The sequence below is a fragment of the Sminthopsis crassicaudata genome, chromosome 3 (genome assembly GCF_048593235.1).
Source record: "Sminthopsis crassicaudata isolate SCR6 chromosome 3, ASM4859323v1, whole genome shotgun sequence".
Lineage (NCBI taxonomy): Eukaryota > Metazoa > Chordata > Mammalia > Dasyuromorphia > Dasyuridae > Sminthopsis > Sminthopsis crassicaudata.
In genome coordinates, this window is record NC_133619.1 from 75,225,763 (window position 1) to 75,247,047 (window position 21,285).

Genomic DNA, 21,285 nt, shown 5'->3' on the forward strand with positions numbered 1-21,285 from the left:
AGTCCTTTTTTTTCCCCTGTAAAATATTTTTACATTAGTCATGTTTCAAAAGAAAAAACAGAATAACAACAAAAAATAATCTGCATTCAGACTCCATCATGTTTTTTAAATGTAGATAGCATTTTTCATTATAAATTTTTTGGAATTGTTCTGGATCACTGAGAAGAAGGAAGTCGATCATATTTGTTCATGTAATCCTGGTTCTGCTCACTTCACTTTGCATCAGTTTTCCTAAGTCTTTTCAGGTTTTTCTGAAATCCACTGACTCATCTTTTCTTACAGCACAGTAATACTCCATTATATTCATATATTGCAGCTTGTTCAACCCTTTCCCAATTGATGGACATCTCCTCAATTTCTAATTCTTTTGACCATATGTTCTTTAGAATACTTTTGGAAGAATATAAACAGAAATTGCTTACATTGAGAAGATATGGCCATCTATACTAATAGAGGAAATGTCCAAATTGGTATTTAACTACCAGATATACTGTTAGTCACTTGCCTAATCCTGTTCAGTAATAACAAGTTACTGGCAATACCATCCACTCACTCTGGTGTTACACACTCCAACTAAATAACAAAAAGTACTCAGAGAAAACATTGCATTTTCTATAAGTATAAATCATTTGACATTTATCTAGCTCTTACTCTGTGTCAGGTATTGATTATATTAGGTAGAGATAAATTACAAAAGTAAGACAATTCTCAGAGAGATAATACTGATTAGTTGCTTTACAAATATCTTCTGCATGAATTTATTCTATTAGTTTCCTTGCTTAGCCCCCACCCACCAGGAGAACTTCACTTTTCCTTTTGTCCAGTGTTTTCCAGTAAATCATGCTAGCATCGCATAATAGAATCCGTTATATATCTATATTAGCTATTTATATTGGCCTTCTTGTTTCTATAATATATACTGTTTCCTATCTTCTTGATTTTGCATGGGCTGTCTTCCCTGCCTGAAAAGGTCTTCTTCCTCTCTACAACTCCAGAGAATACTTGGCTTCTTTCAAGATTCAGCCTGTAAACTGTCTCTTTTGGAGGCCTTTCCTGCTTCCCCTGGTTGCGAGAGCCCTCTTCTCTAAGATTATCTTCCACATACTCTCTATGTATTATGTATTTATTTCCATGTTGATTTCCCTCCTAAAATAGAAATCTCTTGGTGCATAGCAGAGCTTCTAGCACATAGTAAGCACCTAAAAATACTTGTTGATTGACTGGTCTTACATTTTTTACTCATACCATACAAGCAAATATGTAATAAATAAAGTAATAAAATAACTACTGTTAATTTGATTTAAACTATTTTGATGTAACACTATTCACACAACCTTTCTTCCCCTCCTGTTTGTAAATTTTTTTCCTAGTTATTAATTATATAAATTAATGATTTATTTTAATTTTGTTCCCTCTTTATTCCTTCTTTTTCTCCCTCTCAGTTAAGTAATGAGTTAAAAATTCCTTCTTCTAAGAAGAACATCTTTGTTTTGTTTGCTTTATTAATTTTCATTCCTTTCTATTTTGTGATTCATGGTTTATATCCTTATTTATTCCTTCTTGAGTCACCTTGTGTTTTTCATGATATTAAGACTTTTGAAATATTCCTTATAGATTTTTCTCTACCACTGCCTCTTTTTCCATTGTGCTTTGCTCTTAGAAGTATACATTTATGAGAGAAAATGTATACTTCTAAGAGCAAAGCACAATCAATAAATATTTTAAGGATAGTACTAGGATTGAAAATATGATTCCTATTCTTAAGGAGCTAACTTTTAAAAATATTTATGCTTTATTATTTTAACATTTATTTAAATTTTTTTTTTTTTTTTAAAATTTCAGAGTAGCTAGATGACACAGTGGAGATAGAATGTTGGCCCTGAAGTCAGGAGGATCTGAGTTAAAATCTGACCTCAGAGACGTAATACTTCCTAGCTGTGTGACCTGGGCAAATCACTTAACCCCAATTGCCTCAGCAAAATTTAAAAAAAAAAAAAAAAACTTTTTTTTTTTTTTTTGATTTCCTAATCTCTCCCTTCTAGCCTCCCCCCACCCAATAAAAAGGCAAGAACTATTACATCAGTTAGATGTGTGAAGCCATGCAAAATATTTCCATGTTAGCTATGTCATGCCCCCCCCCCTAAAGAAAGGGGGGGAATGAAGAAAAATAAATGAAAAAAATATGCTATAATGATCACTCTCAGAGTTCACTAATTCTTTCTCTGAATATAAATGGCATTTTTCTTCATGAGTCCTTTGGAATTATTTTGTTTCATTATATTGTTTAGCATAGTCAAGTCTTTCAGGGGTTGATTATCATTATAACATTGCTATTACTGTATACAATGTTCTCCTGGTTCTGCACATTTCACTTTTCATCAGTTCATATGAATCTTCTCAAGTTTTTCTGAAACCATCCCCATCATTTCTTATAGAACAGTAATATTCCACCACAATCATATTATCACAGCTTATTCAGCTATTCCCCAAATGATGGGCATCTTCTCAATTTCCAATTCTTTACTGCCACAAGAAGAACTACTATAAATATTTTTGTACACAAGTCCTTTTCCTTTTTTTTTTCTTTCTAAATTCTTTTTGTGGAAATAGACCTAATAGTGATATTCCTAGCTCAAAAGATCTGCACAGATTTATAGCCCTTTGATCATAGTTCCAAATTGTTTTCCGGAATAATTGGACAAAGGAACTAATATTCTAATGGGAGAAACAAGGACATATATATATATATATATATATATATATATACAGAATAGATGTGTGGATGATAAATACAGGTTTTTAAAAAGTAGTTAAATGAATGGCAGTATGAAAGAGAGGGCAAAAGTATTTGAGAGAAATAAATCTGTCATGAGGCCCCCCATGTTCATTACAACTATAAACTTCTTGTCCATTTGAAATGGTCTTCAGTGGAGATCTCTTTTCCACACTAGGTTGAGACCCCTTTCATTCCTTTAATCTAATTCTTCTCTTCTGTTGCCTCTTCTAGTGCCCCTGTTCTTTCCAGGAGACATAATAGGTTCCACTGTTGCTTCACTATTCATTCATCCACAGTCTAAGTTGATACGCTTATCAACTCTTCTCTCCTCAGTTATGAACCCATTGACCCACTTTGTAGTTTTATCTACAAAATACCTTTCTTCACCTGTAAGAGGAAGTGTTGTAGTGTTTAGTTCGTGATGCTTTAGTTCTGTTCCTCTACCTTCACGTAGCCTGGTTCTTAGAATTTTGCCTTTAACTCCCTGTCAATCACCTGATATTATTAAGCATTTACTATGTGCCAACAAGCACTGTTAATTGTTAGGAATACAAGGATAGGGAAAAAGCAATCCCTGCTGTTAAGGAATTCACAGTCTAATACGGGAGATAGCATACAACACCTTTGTATGTAAAAATAAGATTTATACAGGAGAAAATGATGCTGAGGAAAGCTTCTTGCAACAAGGTGGGATTTTACTCTAGATTTCAGGGAATGTAGGAGGAGCAAAGAGGAGGAAGAGACTTCCAGACATGGAGGACCCACAGAAAAAAGAGTCAGAATCAAGTGTCTGCTGCAAGGAACAGCAAAGAGGTCATCATCAGTAGATACAGAGTATGAAAGAAGAAAGAAGACTAGAAAGTGGGGCTTTAAAAGACAAGCAAAAGATTTTATATTTGATCCTGAAGGTGACCAGAAGCTGCTGAAGTTTGTCAAGTAGGGTTTTATTCTAGTCTGATCCATCCTTGGACAGCCAAGTAGAAGATGGACTGGTGGGGGAGAGATATGTGACCAGGAGACCAGGCTATTGCATGGTCCAGGTGCCCAGTAATGAAGGCCTGCCTCGGCACGCCCTCAGCATTAGACAGATGAGGGGGAAGTTACAAAGGTAAGGGAGGAGGACTTGTGACAGATGGGCCGAGGCAGATGAGTGATGGCGAGAATCCAAGGACAGCACCAAAGACTGGTCCTGAGTGACCAGGAGAGAGCCCTCAGCTGGAACAGGGAACACTAAAGAGGTTAAAGGTAAAGGGCAGAAGAGAGTAAGCTCAAATTTGCCATGATGAGTTGTTATGTCCATAGGCACCCCGGCAGCAGGGTGGTGCAGTGTGGATAGGGTACTAGTGACTTGGGGTCAGGAAGACTCAAGTCTGGCCTCAGATACTTCCTAGTGTGTGATCCTGGACAAGTCAACAATTCTGTTTTCTTCCTTCATGGAGCGAGCTAGGGCAGGAAATGGCAAACCATTCCAAGAACATCTCAAATGGGTCTCACAGAGTCAGGCATGTCTGAATCAACTGAACTACAAAATGGATCAACCAAATCAGTCAATATGGTTAGTAGGTGGGTGAATGTGCACAACTAGAAAGTACTTGTGCACTTTTTAATTACTCCATAGGCTTTCTTTGTTTTCTCTTACCTCTTTAAAAAAATAAATGACATCAAAACATGGAGTAATTTATTTTTTTATTTATTTTTCCTTAGTAATTGTATTTTTTTACATTTATGTTTCTCCTATTTAGGTGTTTTTGAAAATTGATAATGTGGTTGCATGTTTTCCCCTTCAGGAAGGCTTCAGATGCCTCCTTTTAAAAACATTTTTTTTTCCTTTGATGATTAGGCTCAGGTTTTCAGACTCTTCCATTGGGATGAACTTCTTTGATTTTTTTTTTTTTAAATTATAATATTCCATCCCATTTTTTTGGTTTCTAGAGAGTAAAGGATAATATTATGTTATTCAGATTTCCTTTTTCTCTATATTTGAGTGTTTTTCTCCTAGCTACTTCCATTGGAGTTATTAATTTTAGCCTCTGTATCTTGGAGTTTGATCTGCAAGGTATTTGCTTTGTTATTGCTGTTTCTTCTGCAAGGAAACCTGCAGATTTCTTTGTTTTCTATATTCAGAAGTACTAGGCAATTTCCCTTTTATTGTTTCTTGCATGAGAAATTGAGGGTTTTGATTTTTCATATTCTTCTGAGAGATCTGTGATCCATAACTTGTCTTTGTGTATACTATTTTTAAGGTCAATGCCTTTGTCATATATAAATGTGTTCTTTTAATATTGTTGCCTTTTGCATTTGCCAGATTTTCTTCCCCTTTAGTATTTTTGTATTCCAGATTAACTTCTTTTGGGAAATTCTTAGCTATAGATTTGGGGGTTTTTTGTTTTTTTGTTTTTTGTTTTTGTTTTTGTTTTTTTAGAAAGCCTGCTAATTGATGTTGTTGTTATTTTATTTTATTTTATTTTTAATTTCTGCTTAGGAACTACAAATTCTGATAAGACACTCATTCTCAATTTTTCTTATGAATCATTTCTTTTTTAAATGGTTCCAGAATTTCTTATTCCATATTGTCTTAGGATTCCACAGGATTCATCAAGCATTGATGTTCACTTTCTTTTGTCTCATGTTGTTTAAGAAAGCTTCATAATCTTTTTTAGGGTTTATTGCTCATCTTCTCTTCTAATATTTGGATCCTCTCTGTTGGTTTATATGTTTGTATTCTAGATATTTATGAAATTTTCTGCTTTTAAAATCTCTTTTTTTCCCTTATATTCCTCTGTCATTCACTTTCAGACTTCTCTTCCATTTGCTGTTGGGCACCTCCTAAAGGCTAGGCTGCAAAGCTTCCTTAGCCTTCTACTTTGGAAGATATAAATTTCACTGGCATTGGTCCTTGTCCTAACTATATATAGAACAAATGCTAACTGGATTTCAATCTCCTTTTCTTCAGGCCCAATGCAGCTATCCACACTAGTACATGACACAAATATCTCCTTTGTTTTTCTAATTTTTTTCTCTACATTGAGTAAATCAGCACTTGTCACTTTTTGCATACTTAAGAAAGGGAATAAAGGTTATCTTATACAAAGTCTTTGCAACTTTAGGGGTTCCTAACCTAGAAACTGACATATGCAGAAGGTAGCATGCTAATTCCACCAGTTTCTCACATGGCTGGGAAGAATCAGTGATTCTGACTTTTTGTGAGGATGGGAGGGGGGTGTTAAGCAGGGACTGAGATATATTAACTAAATTTCTGCAATGAGCAGGAATTCTTATAGGGGCTTCAGGCATAAATCCACTAGTAGTTTTTGCATCTTTGCTAGAAGTATGAAAGTTGGTAGGGGAAATATTCCGGGTAAATGTTGAAAGATTATACTTTTCTTGCTTTAATTCTTAAGGATTTTCTTTTGTATGAGCTTTTTCTCTTTCTCTGGTCTGTGGATTCATTTATAATAGTTATACATCTGGAATATAATTCATCCTTTTTGGGAAGTTTTTGGAGTGGGGACTAGGGAAAGTATCTCAGCTGCTATCTTATGATCTAGAATTCAAGATCATGCTTTTTAAAAAAAAAATCAACTTTCTTTGGGAGTATTAGCTCAATACTGATGAGATAAAAGATAAAACATATTTATAATTTGGGGATGACATTTGCCATACTAGAATATAAAAAGCAAACATTTTTAGTTCGGTGCATCCACCTTGGCTTAAGTGGAGATTATACAGTGATGTTTTCTTTTTCATAGCAGAAACCTTTACTTTTCTATGTTCCTAAAGATGGTGACTGCCATAGCAAATGCCCAGATATATTCTTCAAATGTTTTCTGGTATTAATTTCAATATGTGCCAACCAAACCAGGAGCAATTTTCTTTCAAATGTATCTTCAGTTTTGTTTTGAACACTGAACTACTGAGCCTTGACATCTTCTGTTGTGACCCTGAATATCATAGAATCAGCCAGAGTCAGGATAAGCTAAAGTCTTTATTCTTGGTCTTTTGGGGTCGCTGTCAGGGGATTAGATAATAGGAATCTCCACACCTCCTTTCTCTCGCTCCACCACCAAAGAATGATTCTGCTTCTCCTATTTCACTCTCTGGTCTCTCCTCCCTTCTCTGTTCACACCCACAGAACAAGCCAGCACTGAGATGAGTAGGGTCATCCTTCAAACATGTTAATAGAGTATTGTCCAATTGGTAATTAGCCTTAAGTGCTAGGTTATCTAGGTTAAGTGCATCTGCTCAGTTTTAGTCCTTTACAATCTTTTGTTCCTTTTCCTTGTGATTTTTGTGATAATAGATTAGTCATTTGACTTCAGTTTGAGCAAACAAATTAAATATCTTCCATGTGCAAAGCACTGTCCTAAATCTTGGGAAAGATACAAAGATTAAATAAAATACAGTCCCTCTTCTTGGAATTCAAAATCTACCCAGTAAGTGAATTTAGCACAAGTTTGTAGATAATTTTATGATGCATGATAAATTTATAGGAGAGGTATATAAACCAAGTGTTCTGCAGTTTATGAAGGAGAAAGAACACCAATGAGTAGAGGGCCATTGAAGTTTCATAGTGATGACATTTAAATTAGGATTTAAAATCTTTGCATTTCTCAAGGCTTTTTAATAGAACTATCAAAGCTAGTCTCTTGTGGGTGCTCCATGATTGTCAGGGGTGGACCTGACCCGCTCTGTGAATTCAGGTTCAATCTTGCAACAGAATGAGGCACTGGTAAGTGAGTGAATAGTTAACAAAAAGAAATTTTAGCCTTAATAGAAAAGCCCTAGAGATACTCCATGCCCTCATGGAACTCACAGATTGTTTAGTAGGAAGATTTAGCACATGTTTGTGTATCAATTTATGGCATATGATGAATTCATAGGAGAGATGTAGACTTAAGTGTTTTACAATTCGTATGGGGGAAAGATGATGTTAGTAGTTGTAGCCCATCATTCCTTCTGGAGGGTGAAGTCTTGATTTGCAAGTGAATTGGATTTAAGTGAGGGAGTGCTATGCTAAGTTATCAGCTTTATGCTCTCTTCCAGAATCATCTTCAGTTGTAAGACTTAGAGTTAGAGTTTGTATGACTGCACGTAGTGAGAAACACTGGTCTTTTTTTAAACTAGGTCTTTCCTAGATTTGAGTGTCTGAGGCAATAGTGAATAAAGGTAGGTAAGAATTGAGGCAACATATGACCTATTTTGACTTCCCAAAAGAATCAATCTGGGAGGGGAAGACTTTCAGAGATGTCATTTAAACTAGGATTTATAAGCTAGATATGCCCTTAATAAGCGTTGTTGAGGGTGGGGGCATTACAACATCATAAAGAATACTTTTCTTTTAAGTTCATAAGTTAAATATTCAGTAGGAAAACAGTTGTACTTAACTAAGGTAGAAGTGGCTTCTCCCTCCATATAGAAATATGTCTGGTCAGCAGGACCACGCCCTCCAAAGTGTTTATTCTTGGTCTTAGAACATCTTAGTTTGAAGGATTCACACTGCACATGGGTGGTCTTTTTTCTGCACTTAGGTGACTATAGAAAGCCATGTGTCAGGATAGGCAGAGGTTACTGGGAAACTGTATCAAAGGAAGTAAAAGGGTAAATTAGATCCTCAGGGATACCTTTTTCACTTTTAAAACTAGACAAATTCATGGTACAAGGGGATGATTGAGAAAGGGAATCAGAACATTGATAGAGATCCTTTCACAGTGATTATAAAATGATTTATAAAAATGAAACTCCTAGCAAATCTCATTTTGATGATACCTAGTACTTTGCATAGAGGAAAGGAATTAAAGTGGGAAGTCAAGAAGTAATGTATGGTTTTCTGAGAACATAAAATTTATAGAGAGGAATGGTTTGAGATAAGGCCAAGAGGATGACATTTGAGGGTAAAGACTTCAAATGCTAGCCAAGAAGTTTGGATTTTACCTGATAGACAATATAAAACCAATGAATGATTTTAAATAGAAGAGGGACGTGACTGGATTTTTTGCATATGAAAGATGCATGAAAATTGGATTGGAGTGAGGAGTTACAAGAGCTAAAAAGATCTGTGATAGATTAGTAAATAATCCCAGAGGATGAAAATGAGGGTTTATACCAGGGTAATAGCAATAGGAAAAGAGAAATTGGGATGGATATGAGAGAGATTATGAGGGTAGAATTGGTAGGACAATGTGAATAATGATTGATGAGGAAAGAGTGAAAGATAATATCAAAGTTTCAAACATGGAAAACCAGCTTGAGCAAGTGGGAGAGGAAGCAGTCTAACAGAAGTGAAGTCAGAAAAAGAAAGAGATTTCAAATTTAATAAGTCTAACCAAAGCTTCAGACTTCTTACCTCCAGGCCCTACACAGGACAAACAGTCAGATGCCATGTTGCATGTCAGTGTGATATTGTGCTGGAATAGAATGTCATCAGTCCTAATAACTAATTCTATATAAAGGGAATCTTTATTCCCTTTATGTTATTCCCAATCAATTTGGGGATGAAGTAGGAATTGAATATGAATTCTGTCAGATACCTATTTGTATCTGACAGACTTGTAGATAGACACTGATAGACTACTTGTAGACACAGATGCCAAAGCCTTCCTTTCTTCTCTTTAATAGGACTCTTGAAGGTGGGAATCTCAGTCAAATGGTACTATACACATATTCATTGTATGACCAGCAATTTCCTGCCTCCTCCTCTTCTATTAAGCCACATGATTCATCAATCACTATTTCTCTTGCTGTCACTCCCTACTTTCATCCATGTCTAACTCAGCTCTGTTCCTCCTGAGTTTCTCTTCCGCCTCCCTTCATAATTGCCTCCATCTGTAGCTCCTGTTCTGAAATCTGACAAATACAAGGTCTTGCACCTCTTCCTATTTCAGGTAGGAAGGAAGGAAGACAGACATTCCAGTTTTACAGGATATACTGGGGAAAGGAGGAGAGTCTGTGCAAAGTCACAGAGAAGGTCTTTTGAATATTTTATGTAAGGAAGAGTAAGAAGTTACTGTTGCTTCAGGTTCCTTATTTGTAAAATGAGATAGTTGTATTAGATGATTTCTAAGGACCTTTTTAGCTCTAAATCTGTAATTGAAAACTTTTCAAATTCAACAAGTTTTCCCTTCCATGGCCTTTAGAACTCTTCCCTTCACATTATTGCAAATGGTGAGTAGGCAATAACTAGAACTCAATATTTCAGTTATCTTTTTCTCACTACAGTAGCCAGGTGATATGGTATTAAAAAAATACAAAAAAACCCCAAAACCCTACATCTGGCTAGAATCAAGGAAATCTGACTTCAAATTTAGTCTAAGGTACTTACTAGCTGTATGACTGGACACATCATGTAACATGTTTGCCTAAGTTTCCTCAATTGTAAAATTGGGATGATAACAATAGTACTTATCTTTCAGGATTGTTGTGAGAATTAAATGAGACATAATCAACACAGAACTGGCACTATGTTAGTGCTAGATGCATTAATATTATTATAAGTGTTTCCATTTCTTCTGAGCAGTTGAGAACACTTCTACTCTCCTTCCCCATTCCTACTCTTTTTCCTTCTTTCTGTTCTCCTTAGCTAGTTTATTCCTTATTTTTAATGCTCCTGCCTTCTGGGTGGTTTAGAACTGGAGAAAAGAAGGGGGCAGAGGCAAAGTTAGTATGGTATGCAGATTACACTGTTCTTCCAGTAGTGGAGATGGCTTTGTGCCAGACCTACTTGCTGACCACTTCTCCCTTAGGCCACGTTACAGTTGCAAGTCAGGGAGCAGAGTGATGGCTTTAGTCTGGCTGTGGAATAGTATATCTAGCTAACACACCCAAAAACCTTTTGTTCTGCCATTTTGCTTTTAGCTGTCTGAGCTAACCAGCTACACTTGTTAGCAGAATAACGGGTATTACATTGGAGGATGTGATGTCACGTGTAGAATGATCAGCCTAAACAAAGGCCTCAACAAATTCCCTTAGTTACCTTTAGTAGTAGAACACTAGGAAGTGGAATGTACCAACACTAACTTGAATTTTGGTTAAATGAATATTTTTTTTTCAGTATTTTTCTGTAGTATATCTGGGAGGCCTGTGGATACTTCTGAATATGATTGTTAAAGGTTTGAAGTGGGGTGGGAAGCTTTTTTTTAAAAGGCCATCAATACATTCTCTTCTGAAGGAGTTTTTTGTTCTTATGAATGATGCCTTCTCAGAAAAGTTTTTAAATAAGATTGTGGAGAATATTTTAGCTTTAATACAATGTAAAAATTGTTTTTCACTATAAAATGTATTTCATTTTGTAAACATTGTAAAAAAATCTTCTCTGATTGAAACTGAACAAAGATATAACTTATAGCTAAATATAAATTCATTATTTGTCTTTTCTATGTTGTGCTTTTTTCCTCATAATGTTGTTATCGTAGTCATTATTAAGAATACACAAAATTTTTAATTCTAAGCTGGAAAACTTCACTAAGGCATGGGAAAATCCCAGATTTTAAAATCTTACACAGAATTGTTTTACATACTCTTATATTATAAAGAGAGGGAATTTTGTAGTTCATTTAAGAAGTGCTTATTTATTTTCAAGCATGTACTATGTTTAATCTAACTGTATCTACATTAAGCCCATAACTCATTTCTAATCATCCTATCTTTTCTTTCTTCCCTACCCCCACCACTACTAGTACAAAATGTGGGAAATAAACAAGCTATATAGTTAGTCAGCAAGCATTTATTAAAGTGCTCATTCTGTGCCAGGAACTATGCTAAGAACCCAGACTACAAAGAAATGCAAGAACATTGTCCCTGCCCTTGAGGAGCTTACATTCTAGGGAGGGAGGCAACATAGGAATAATTATGAATGAATTATATATATATATATATATATACATATATATGCACACACACGTGTGTGTATGTGTATACATATATATATATATATGTATATATGTATGTGTGTGTATATATATATATGAAATAGAAAGTCATCTCTGAAGGAAGGCATAAACAATAGGGGAAGCCAATCAGGAAAAGATTGGATTTGAGCTTAGTCTTCAAGGAAGCCAGGAAAGCTGAGAAGCAGAAGGGAAAAGAGAGCATTCCAGGCATGATGGACAGCTGTTGCAAAGGCTTGAAGTTAGGACATGTAACATGGTATTTGAGGAATTGTAAAGAGTCTCATGAAGATGGAGTGTAGAGTTCATGAATGAGAATAAAGTGTAATGAGAATTAAAGAAGAGTTTCATTCTGGAAAGTTTGTGAAGAATTTGAAAACCAAGCAGAGGACTATATTTGATTCTGAAAGTAGTAAGAAGCCACCATATTGGAGTGGGAAAACACAGAGGATTGGAAGGTGGGAGGGAAGCGACATAGACCTACTATTCAAGAAAATCACTTTGGAAACTGAGTGGAAAGGGGGATGATGTGGGGAAAATCGTATCAGGGATATTATTTAGAAGACTTCTGCAATGATATAGGCCCCACCTTTTTAAACTGTGGTTCATGACCTCATATGGGGTCTCAAAAATGAATGTAGGTGTTACAAAGTCATGATTTATTACCTGTAAATATATGATTTGTGTACCTATTTAATTACCTGGGGAGGAGATCCCATAAAATTTCTAGGGCAATTGTCACAAGTGGAAAAAGCTTAAGAAGCTGTAGTCTAGGCTAAAGATTTTAAAGAGTCATAGCTGTGTAGGTAGAGAGAAGGGATGCTCTAAAAGAGATATTGTATCTGTTTTGCAACAGATTGAATATGTGGGATGAGAACCAATGAGATGTATAGGATGATAATAAGTTTACAAACCAGAGTGACTACAAGGATGGTGGTACCTTCCCATATTAGGAAAAAAAGAGTTTAAGGGAGAAGTAATGATTTCTATTTCTAAAATGTTCAGTTTGAAGTGCATTTACAATATTCAGTTTGAGATGTTCCAAAACACAATTGATGATGCATAACTGTAGCTTGAGAGAAAACATAGGACTAGATATATATCTGGGAGCATTTGCATTGATGATAATTGAACCCAATGATAAGATATAAGACAGAGCTACTAGACAATGCTAAAGCTATTTGGATTTATGTATAGGGTTTTTAATTTATTCTGAACTAGCAGTATGAGTCCCAAAAATAGACTGTGAACAACATCAAAAATGCTTTCTTTGAAATGATCCATGGTAGATATAACTACCTGTAAATGTGACTCAGCTTGCTCCTGCAAACATGGAAAGGGCTCCTCTTTCTTGGAAATCTCCTGTACTTAACAGAGGACAAGAGAAACTTTGTTTTTCTTGGAAGCCCAGAATTTAATATTAGGTCATTGATCATGAGAAATTGTGAGCAATACAACACAAACACACAAACAATACAACACAAACAAACTTGTTTAAAGTCTTGAAAGTTTTTAAAAGTGTTGAGTATGCTATAATGTCCAACAGTCTCATTGATATCCTAGAAATAATTCTAATTCTACAGATTGGTGTCATCCCAAGAATGAAGGTAAAAGATTAGACAATAACAATATCAAAAGTCTTTCTTTTTTCTAACATTAATTTTAATGATAACTTTGTTTTTACAGTTGACTACATTTATTCCTACACTACACCTTCCTTTCCTAAACCAATTTTAATAAATATATTTTTTTTTTTCCCTGAGGCTGGGGTTAAGTGATTTGCCCAGGGTCACACAGCTAGGAAGTGTTAAGTCTGAGACCAGATTTGAACTCGGGTCCTAGCTGCCCCTTTAATAAATAATTTTTTAAAAAGGAAAGAAATATTTTAAGAAAAAAAAACACAGTAAAATATATCAAACACATTGATCCTATGTTTCCTATGTCCTATGTCTTATGCAGTATTGCACAACTATGGCTCCCCAGGTTTTGCCAAGGAGCTAGAGGAAGTATCTTTTCATATTTTTTCTTTAGAACCTAACTTGTTCTTTTTAGAATTTCACAACATAGAGTTTCAATGGTTTTGTGGTGTTGGTTCTTTCCATTCGTGTTGCTGCAATCCTGTATGTAATTTCCCTGGTTCTTCTTATTTCACTTTGCATCAGATAATGCGAGTCCTTCTACTTTACCCTTTGTAAATACTCATTATTTCTTAACATAATATTATATTCAAAGTGCTCCCTTTAAAATTATTAATCCTTTAATTATCAGACCTAATGACCTTTTCTCAATCCCCATTCTTCTTGACATCTGCCACCTTTGACATGGTTGATTACCTTTTTCCTCTTGATAATCTTTTCTTTCTGGGCTTTTGTTACATACCTCTGTCCAGCTGCTCCCACTTGTCTTACTGTTTCTTTTCAATCTTCTTTTCTGACTCTTTAACAAGGACATACCTGATAAAATTGGGCATCCCACAGGATTCTGCTCTGGGCCTCTTCTCTCTTTCCTTTGCACTGTTTTATTTGATGATCTCATCACTTCTGATAGATTCAGTTGTTGACAATTTTTTAATCTACTTGTCTAGCCCTAATCTCTCTCCCAGTCTCCAGTCTTTACCTGCCTATTGAACATCTCAGATTGGATGTCCCATAGACATCTTAAACCCAATATGTCCCAAACTGAACTCCTTATTCCATCTATTCACTCTCAAGCCCTCCCCTCTTCCCTATTACTATCAAGGATACCACCGTCCTTTCAGTCACCCAGATTCACAACCTTGCTGTCATCCTTGACTCCTAATTCTCATCTCCCAAATCCAACCTGTTGTCAAGGCCTGCCAATTTTACTGTTGTACATTGCCCCCTTCTCTGTTTTGACACTGCCACTGCCCTCATGCAGGTTCTCATCATTTCACCCTTATACTATTATAATAGTCTTCTCTTTAGTTTTCTTAATGTCTTTCTCTCTTCTTCTTCCCCCAACCACTACCACCACCATCAGTACCCTCTATTTAGTAAACCCCAGTGGTTTCCTATCACCTTCAGAATCAGATATAAAATCCCATGATTTTTAAAACTCTTCATAATCTTCTCTTCCCCTGCCATTGCAATATTTTCACACCTTACACCTTCCCACTTCCATATACTTTAAGGCCCTCTTCCTGTTCTTTCAAAATACACTGTATCTCCCTCATTTGGGCATTTTCATTGATTGTCTCCAATGCCTAGGACACTGCTCTCCCTCCTTACCTCCTCCCAGTTTCCTTGGCTTCCTTTTAAGTCCTAGCCAAAATTTCACCTCCTATAGGAATCTTTTCCTGATCTACTTTAATTTGAGTACCTTCATTCTGTTGATTTTTTTTTTTTTCTTTCATGGAGCTCTTTTAGAAAATAGTTATTTTAAACTAAGAAAATTTTTTTAAAAAAGTAGAAAAAGAAAGACAGAAAAGGAGGAAAATAACTAAATATTGTCATGTGCCCAGAATAATGAGAGGATTCAAAATATGTAACAATAAAATTATCTTTCAAGAAAACATATATAATAATAGAAGAGATTATATGCATGACTTCCCATCTTTTCTTTGCTTTTTTTTTATGTTATTCTTTTGTTCTCTGCTGTGTACTTTTTACTTTATTTTCCCCCCCTTTCATTCTTCCCTCATTTCCTCCAAGCAGGTTGTAGTTAAGCATGGATGTGTATGTATGTATGTATTCATACCCACCCACACATATACATATATCTGTATAAACACATATGTACACCCTATATATATCAACACCTATTGATCATTTTCAGGTTATCCTATATTTGTTTGTATATAGGTGTTTATATATTCTCTACCCCACATATACACATATATATGTAATGGATATTTCTAAAAAACAAAAAAACAAAAAAAACAAAAAAAAAAAACAAAAAAAAAACAAAAAAACTACTCTGTGGAAGCATTTTACTTTATGGGACCAAGTACCAGATGAGTATGGTCCTACATATAGGGCCACACCAACACAAGTGCTCTTTAAGATTGTGGATAATCTCTTCTTTGGCGATTAAAATCAACAGATTGATTTCAGAGATTATAGAATCTCAAAATTGGGACCTTAGTGGCCTTCCAGTCTAATTCAGACAATGCTAGGGATCCTAGTGGGGGAGATGAAGGGGGGGGGGATTATTCCAGGCACGGGTAAAACTCTGGGTAAAAAGAAAAGACACAGGAGATGGAATGTTTGGCTAGATCATAGAATGTGCATAGAATTATGGGTAACGAATCTAGAAATGTAAGTGGAAAGAATGGGATGCCTGTTAAATGTATCTGTTCTTCCCTAGGCCAAACATCTTTTATTTTATTTAACAAATTCTTGTATGGCATTCCTTAGCCCACATTTCCAATAAGTTGCCAAATCTAGCTATTTCTATATCACAAAATCTCTCCCCCTGACTCTTTCTCTCTATTCACAGTTCCCATTCTGACCCTTAGAATTCAGGCCCTCATCACCTCTCTTGCCTGGATTGTTTCCTTCCAGTCTCTATTCTTCAAGTCTCTTCCACATTGGGACTAAAATCTTCTTCCCTGCCAGTCCCCTAGCTCCAGAAACTCCAAGAATGTTCCCTATTGCTTTTACAATGAAAATTCCTTGCTTAACTTTTAAAAACTTATAAACTTGGCTGAAGAAGTTGTGGTTATGGTTGTGATAGAATATTATTATGCTATAAGAAACAAGAGGAAGGTTTCAGAAAAACTTGGGAAGACACACACCCATGTACACATATATATAAACATATACACATATATCTGTTATTTATATATACATATATATGTATATATATATATATATATATACACATACACACACATATGCACACATACTTTTTTTTTTAATTGAGGCAGAGTAAAGTGAACAGAATCAAAACACTGTAAGATTGTACATGGTAACAGAAATACTGTAACAGTAATCAACTGTGAAAGATTTAATTATTCTGATCAAGATTTAAGAAAATTCCAAAGGACTGTTGAAAAATACTATTTACCTCCAGAAAAATATTATCTACTACCAGAGAGAGAACTGATGAACTCAATAAAAACTGAAGTATAATTTTTTCCCTTTATTTTTCTTGCTTTTTTCAATAACATGGCTAATATAGAAATGTTTTGCATTGTTTCACATGTACATTAAATATCATATTGCCTATCTTCTCAATGAGTTGGGAAGAGACTAGAGGGAGGGAGAGAATATAGAACTCAAAAAAATGTTTTAAGAATGCTACAAATAAATAAACAATAAATTGGAAAGGTGAAAAATTTTTTAAAAACTTTATAATGTTTCTAAAATCCATCACACCTGGCTTTTCTTGTTCCTCATACACAACAGTCCTATCTCCATGCTTTTCTGTACATGTTCCATGCCTAGCATATATTTCCTCCTTCCTACCTCTCCTAATCTGTTATTTAGTTCAAAACTCTGTTGATGTTTCACTTTTTACATGAAGTCTTTTTTAATTCCCTAGCTATTGATTTTCTACTTCTACCCTGGAGAAATTATTTTTTTTAATTTTTTATCTATTTCCTATATACTTACAGAAGTACAGTTTTCTCTTCTGACAGATTTGGTCACTTCATCAATATATGGACTAAAAGAGGCAGGGGTTTTTTTTGGCATTGTTCTGCTAGATAGCAATGAAGTTAGTCCTAATGTGCTAAATTTGTCAAATAGCTGGGCTTCAAGTTGCTTGAAGTTGCTTCAAGCATTTCTTCAACTCTCAGTTATTGGGTATGCAGAAATGTCAGACTAGTTCTTTTGTTTGTGAAATTATCAGCTATACTTTTACAAATGAAGAAACTAGGACCCTGAAAAGCTAAGTCACTTAGCTACTTAGCTAATAAGTAGCAGGGCCAGGATTTGAATTGAGGTTTTTCTACTATACTTTGCTGTGCCAATTTCTGAGATATTATAATGATGGTAGTAATAAACATACAATGTTTCCTTTTTTTTTTTTTTTCCTCCAACAGGCTGTCAGCGATCCATAGGTCTGTCCAATGGAAAAGCCAAGGTGTGCAGTTATAGTGGATGGTATTACTGCAGTAGCTGTCATGTGGATGACCATTTTCTTATCCCAGCACGGATAGTTCACAACTGGGATATTTCAAAATATAAGGTAGTTTTAACTAAAATTGAAAATTTCTTATGGTAAATTCAATATTAGTACAATACAAAATGGATAATAATATGTGAATATATGTAAGCCCAATTCAATATTCAAAATCTATGGAATCTTTTTTAATGCTTTCTAAAAATCTGTTCCCAATTTAACTTTCTACAGCCAGACTTCAGGCATGTTGTAGTTTTATGTACCAATTTGCTCACAAAAATTATATCTGCAATTTATTTTCACTCATAAAGTCTTCCAATTAATTGCAAATGGCAAAACAGAATGCTGGTAGAGATAGCTTTTTTTTTTTTTTTTTTTTTCCCTAAGATGTTAGCATCTCCAGCATCATATAATTAAAAAGAGAAAAATGATATATTGTACATATGAACATGCCAGTGATCTTTGAAAGTAAGCTCCTGTATAAATACAGAGTATTTTTATATCTTAAAAGGGAGTCTTTTTGAAATCAAACTGGTCAAATCAAAGTATCAGAATAAACACCTGTAGCTGATAAAGAGTCTGCAAAACAAAGTATTTTCTCTTGATCTTTCTTCCATTTAATCTAAAAGAATTTCACTGTCCTGGCCATATCCTTCCATCTCTTTGTTTGATAGGTTTGAGCATTTCCTTACTTCTTGGCAGCCTCTCCCATAAAGTTAATCTGGGGGGAAAGATGTAATCCCCCATTTGGATGCGAGGCCCACGATCCTGGAGCCAGAAGTTTCAAACTAGATTTCTGTATTTTGTGGCAAAGAGGTCCTGGTTAATTTGAACCAATGAATGAATGTTGGATCATTTTTAATGTACTAGTACTCTGTTATTCCTTAAAACTCAGGTTTCTGGAGAACAGCCACCCAGCACACAGATTTGAGGCATTTCAAAGGGTCAGCCTGTAGAGGCCCAGGCCTGGAATATCTGTCTTGTCTGCCTAGAAGGCTGCTAGCTAGCTTAGTGGGTAGAAAGCTGGGCCCAAAGTCGGGAAGACTTGACTTTAAATCCAACACCTACTAAGTGTATGATCCTGGCAAGTCACTTAACCTTTGTTTGCCTTAATCCATTGGAAAAAAAATAGTAAATGACTCCAGTATTCTTTCCAAGAAAACCTCATGGTCAATGTAATCTGCAGAATTACAGATAGTCAGACATAACTCATCAGCAACAGCACTACAGGTTCGAATTTAGAAAGGCAAGAGCTTAAAGGTAGAGGCACAGAGAACCACTTGGAGTCCTAGTTCAGCAATTTATTTTATTTTATTTTTATTTTTATTTTTTATTTATTTATTTACAAAGCATATGCAAGGGGTAATTCCAACATTGACCCTTGCCAAGCCTTTTGTTTCAAATTTTCCCCACCTTTCCCTATCTGGTAGGTAGTCTAATACATGTTAAACATGTTGAAATACATGTTAGATCCAATATATGTATACATATTTATACAGTTATCTCAGCAATTTTTTAAATGTACAATAAGGTGCTGACCTGGGCTTTGGGGATAGGAAAGTAAAAAACCGACCTTATCCTTAAGATCTTATGGTTTTGCTAGGCAGATGTATATAAAACAGCTGAAGAGAGGCATCTAAGATGTAGGGCTAGAATCTCAAAGTGATGTCTGAAAGAGGAAGGAGACAAAGTTTTACAGGGAGAAGGCAGGAGGTGTAAACACTCCACCAGCTCGCAGGGCATCACTGTTACACAGCAGTTTTGTAACTAATATACCTAACAGTGATCTACTTCCTGTATGAATCCATTGATCATGGTGTCTTATAGCAAGACCAAGGAAGAATACTAGACCAAGTAGGAAAATGGATCTTTAATGAAATAGAGGAATTGCAGATATGCCTCAAGAAAAACAGACCTGGGTAGAAATTCTGAAATGTGTAAAAAAGCAGAAATAAGAGAAAGATTAGACTTAGGAAGGGATTACTTATAAGCAAAATAAATTCTAGCCTTTGAAGGTAGATCATAAATGAGTTTAAACAAAATAAAGGTGAAGAATTAGTATCTGGTAAAAGTGAATTGAAAAAGGGTTAGGAGAATGGAGATAAATCTGCATATTACTTGCTCTTTGAGAGAGGAAAGCAAAAAGAGGGAAAAATGTATGTGAGTAGTGTGTTGGGAAGAATATAAAATTAGTGACAACACCTGTCAAAATGAATAAGATAGACTCAGCAATAACATTCTTCCAATAGATAGAACGTATCAGAAAGCAAAATCCAATAATATGATATTTTTCAAGGATAAACTTGACACGGGAAGATTCAGAGTTAAAATAAGGGATTGAAACAAAATATACTTCAAGTTGAACTTTTAAAAAAAGTACGTGAACTCATAAAAAAGCAAAAGCAAAATTAGACTTGATTAAAAAGATAAAACAGGGAAACTAGATTATTCTTAAAGGAAATATAAAAAATGAATTAATATCAGTACTTAACTTAGATGCGCGAAATAACGTAACGTATAAATCCTTCAAAGGGAAATTATATTTATTAGATTAAAAGGTCACATCATAAACAAATTAAAAGGAGCAAGGAAGATATTGCCTTTAGATCTATGGAGTAGGTAAGAGTAAATAACCAAAAAAAGAACAGAAAAGATTTCAAACTATAAAAGATAATTTTTATTACATGATGCCATTTATTTATTTATTTATTTTACAAACAAAACCAAGTCATTTAAAATTAAGATAAAAACAATTATCTGGGAAACAAATCTTTGTAGTAAATTTCTCTGACAGAAGTCTCATTTTCAAGGTATACAAAGAATAGATTCAAATTTATAAGAATAAGAGCAATTCCTCTATCAATAAATGATCAAAATTCTATAAAAACAGTTTCAAAGTTGTCGACCAAATGAAAAATGCTTCAAAATAGTGATAGAGAAATGCATGATAATTCACTTCTGCAGTTCTACCTCATATCTGTCAGATTAGCAAAGTTGACCAAAAAAAAGAAAATTAAGTGTCTGAGGGACTATGGAAAAGCAGACACATTAATATATTATTGAAGCTGTGAATTGGTACAAACATTCTAGAAAGCAATTTGGAACTATCCTGAAAAAGTTATCAGAGTATCCCTACCCTTTGACTTAGTGGTACCAATTCTAGACCTATATTCCAAAGAATAAAGAAAGAGGGAAAAAAAAACCCATATATAGAAAAATATGTATTGCTGCTCTTTTTGTAGTGGTAAGAATTGGAAATTAGGTGGGTGCCCATCAGTTAAGGAATGGCTGAGCAAATTATGATCCCTGAAGGTGATGTAATACTATTATCCTGTAAGACATTTTGAAATGGACAATTTCAGAAAAACTTGGTAAGGCTTATATGAAATGATAGAGAGCAAAGTGAGCAGAACAAAGTGAATAATATAATTTATTCCAGAACAATATAATAAATTTTGAAAGTCTTAAGAATTTTGTTCGATCATGATCCCAGAGGACCAATGATGAATCATGCTACTTATCTCCCAAGAGGTGATGGAA

At 34.8% G+C, this 21,285-nt stretch overlaps 1 protein-coding gene across 3 annotated transcripts in view; it reads left to right on the forward strand.

The window, feature by feature from the left end:
• The window catches only part of PLEKHM3 (pleckstrin homology domain containing M3), a 179,002-nt gene that overhangs the window by 44,972 nt on the left and 112,745 nt on the right, over positions 1–21,285 (forward strand). For all 3 annotated transcript variants that reach the window (XM_074298892.1, XM_074298891.1, XM_074298893.1), the window contains exon 4: positions 17,666–17,811. In XM_074298892.1, the coding sequence (XP_074154993.1) occupies positions 17,666–17,811 (146 nt within the window). The remainder of the gene's footprint in view (positions 1–17,665; positions 17,812–21,285) is intronic.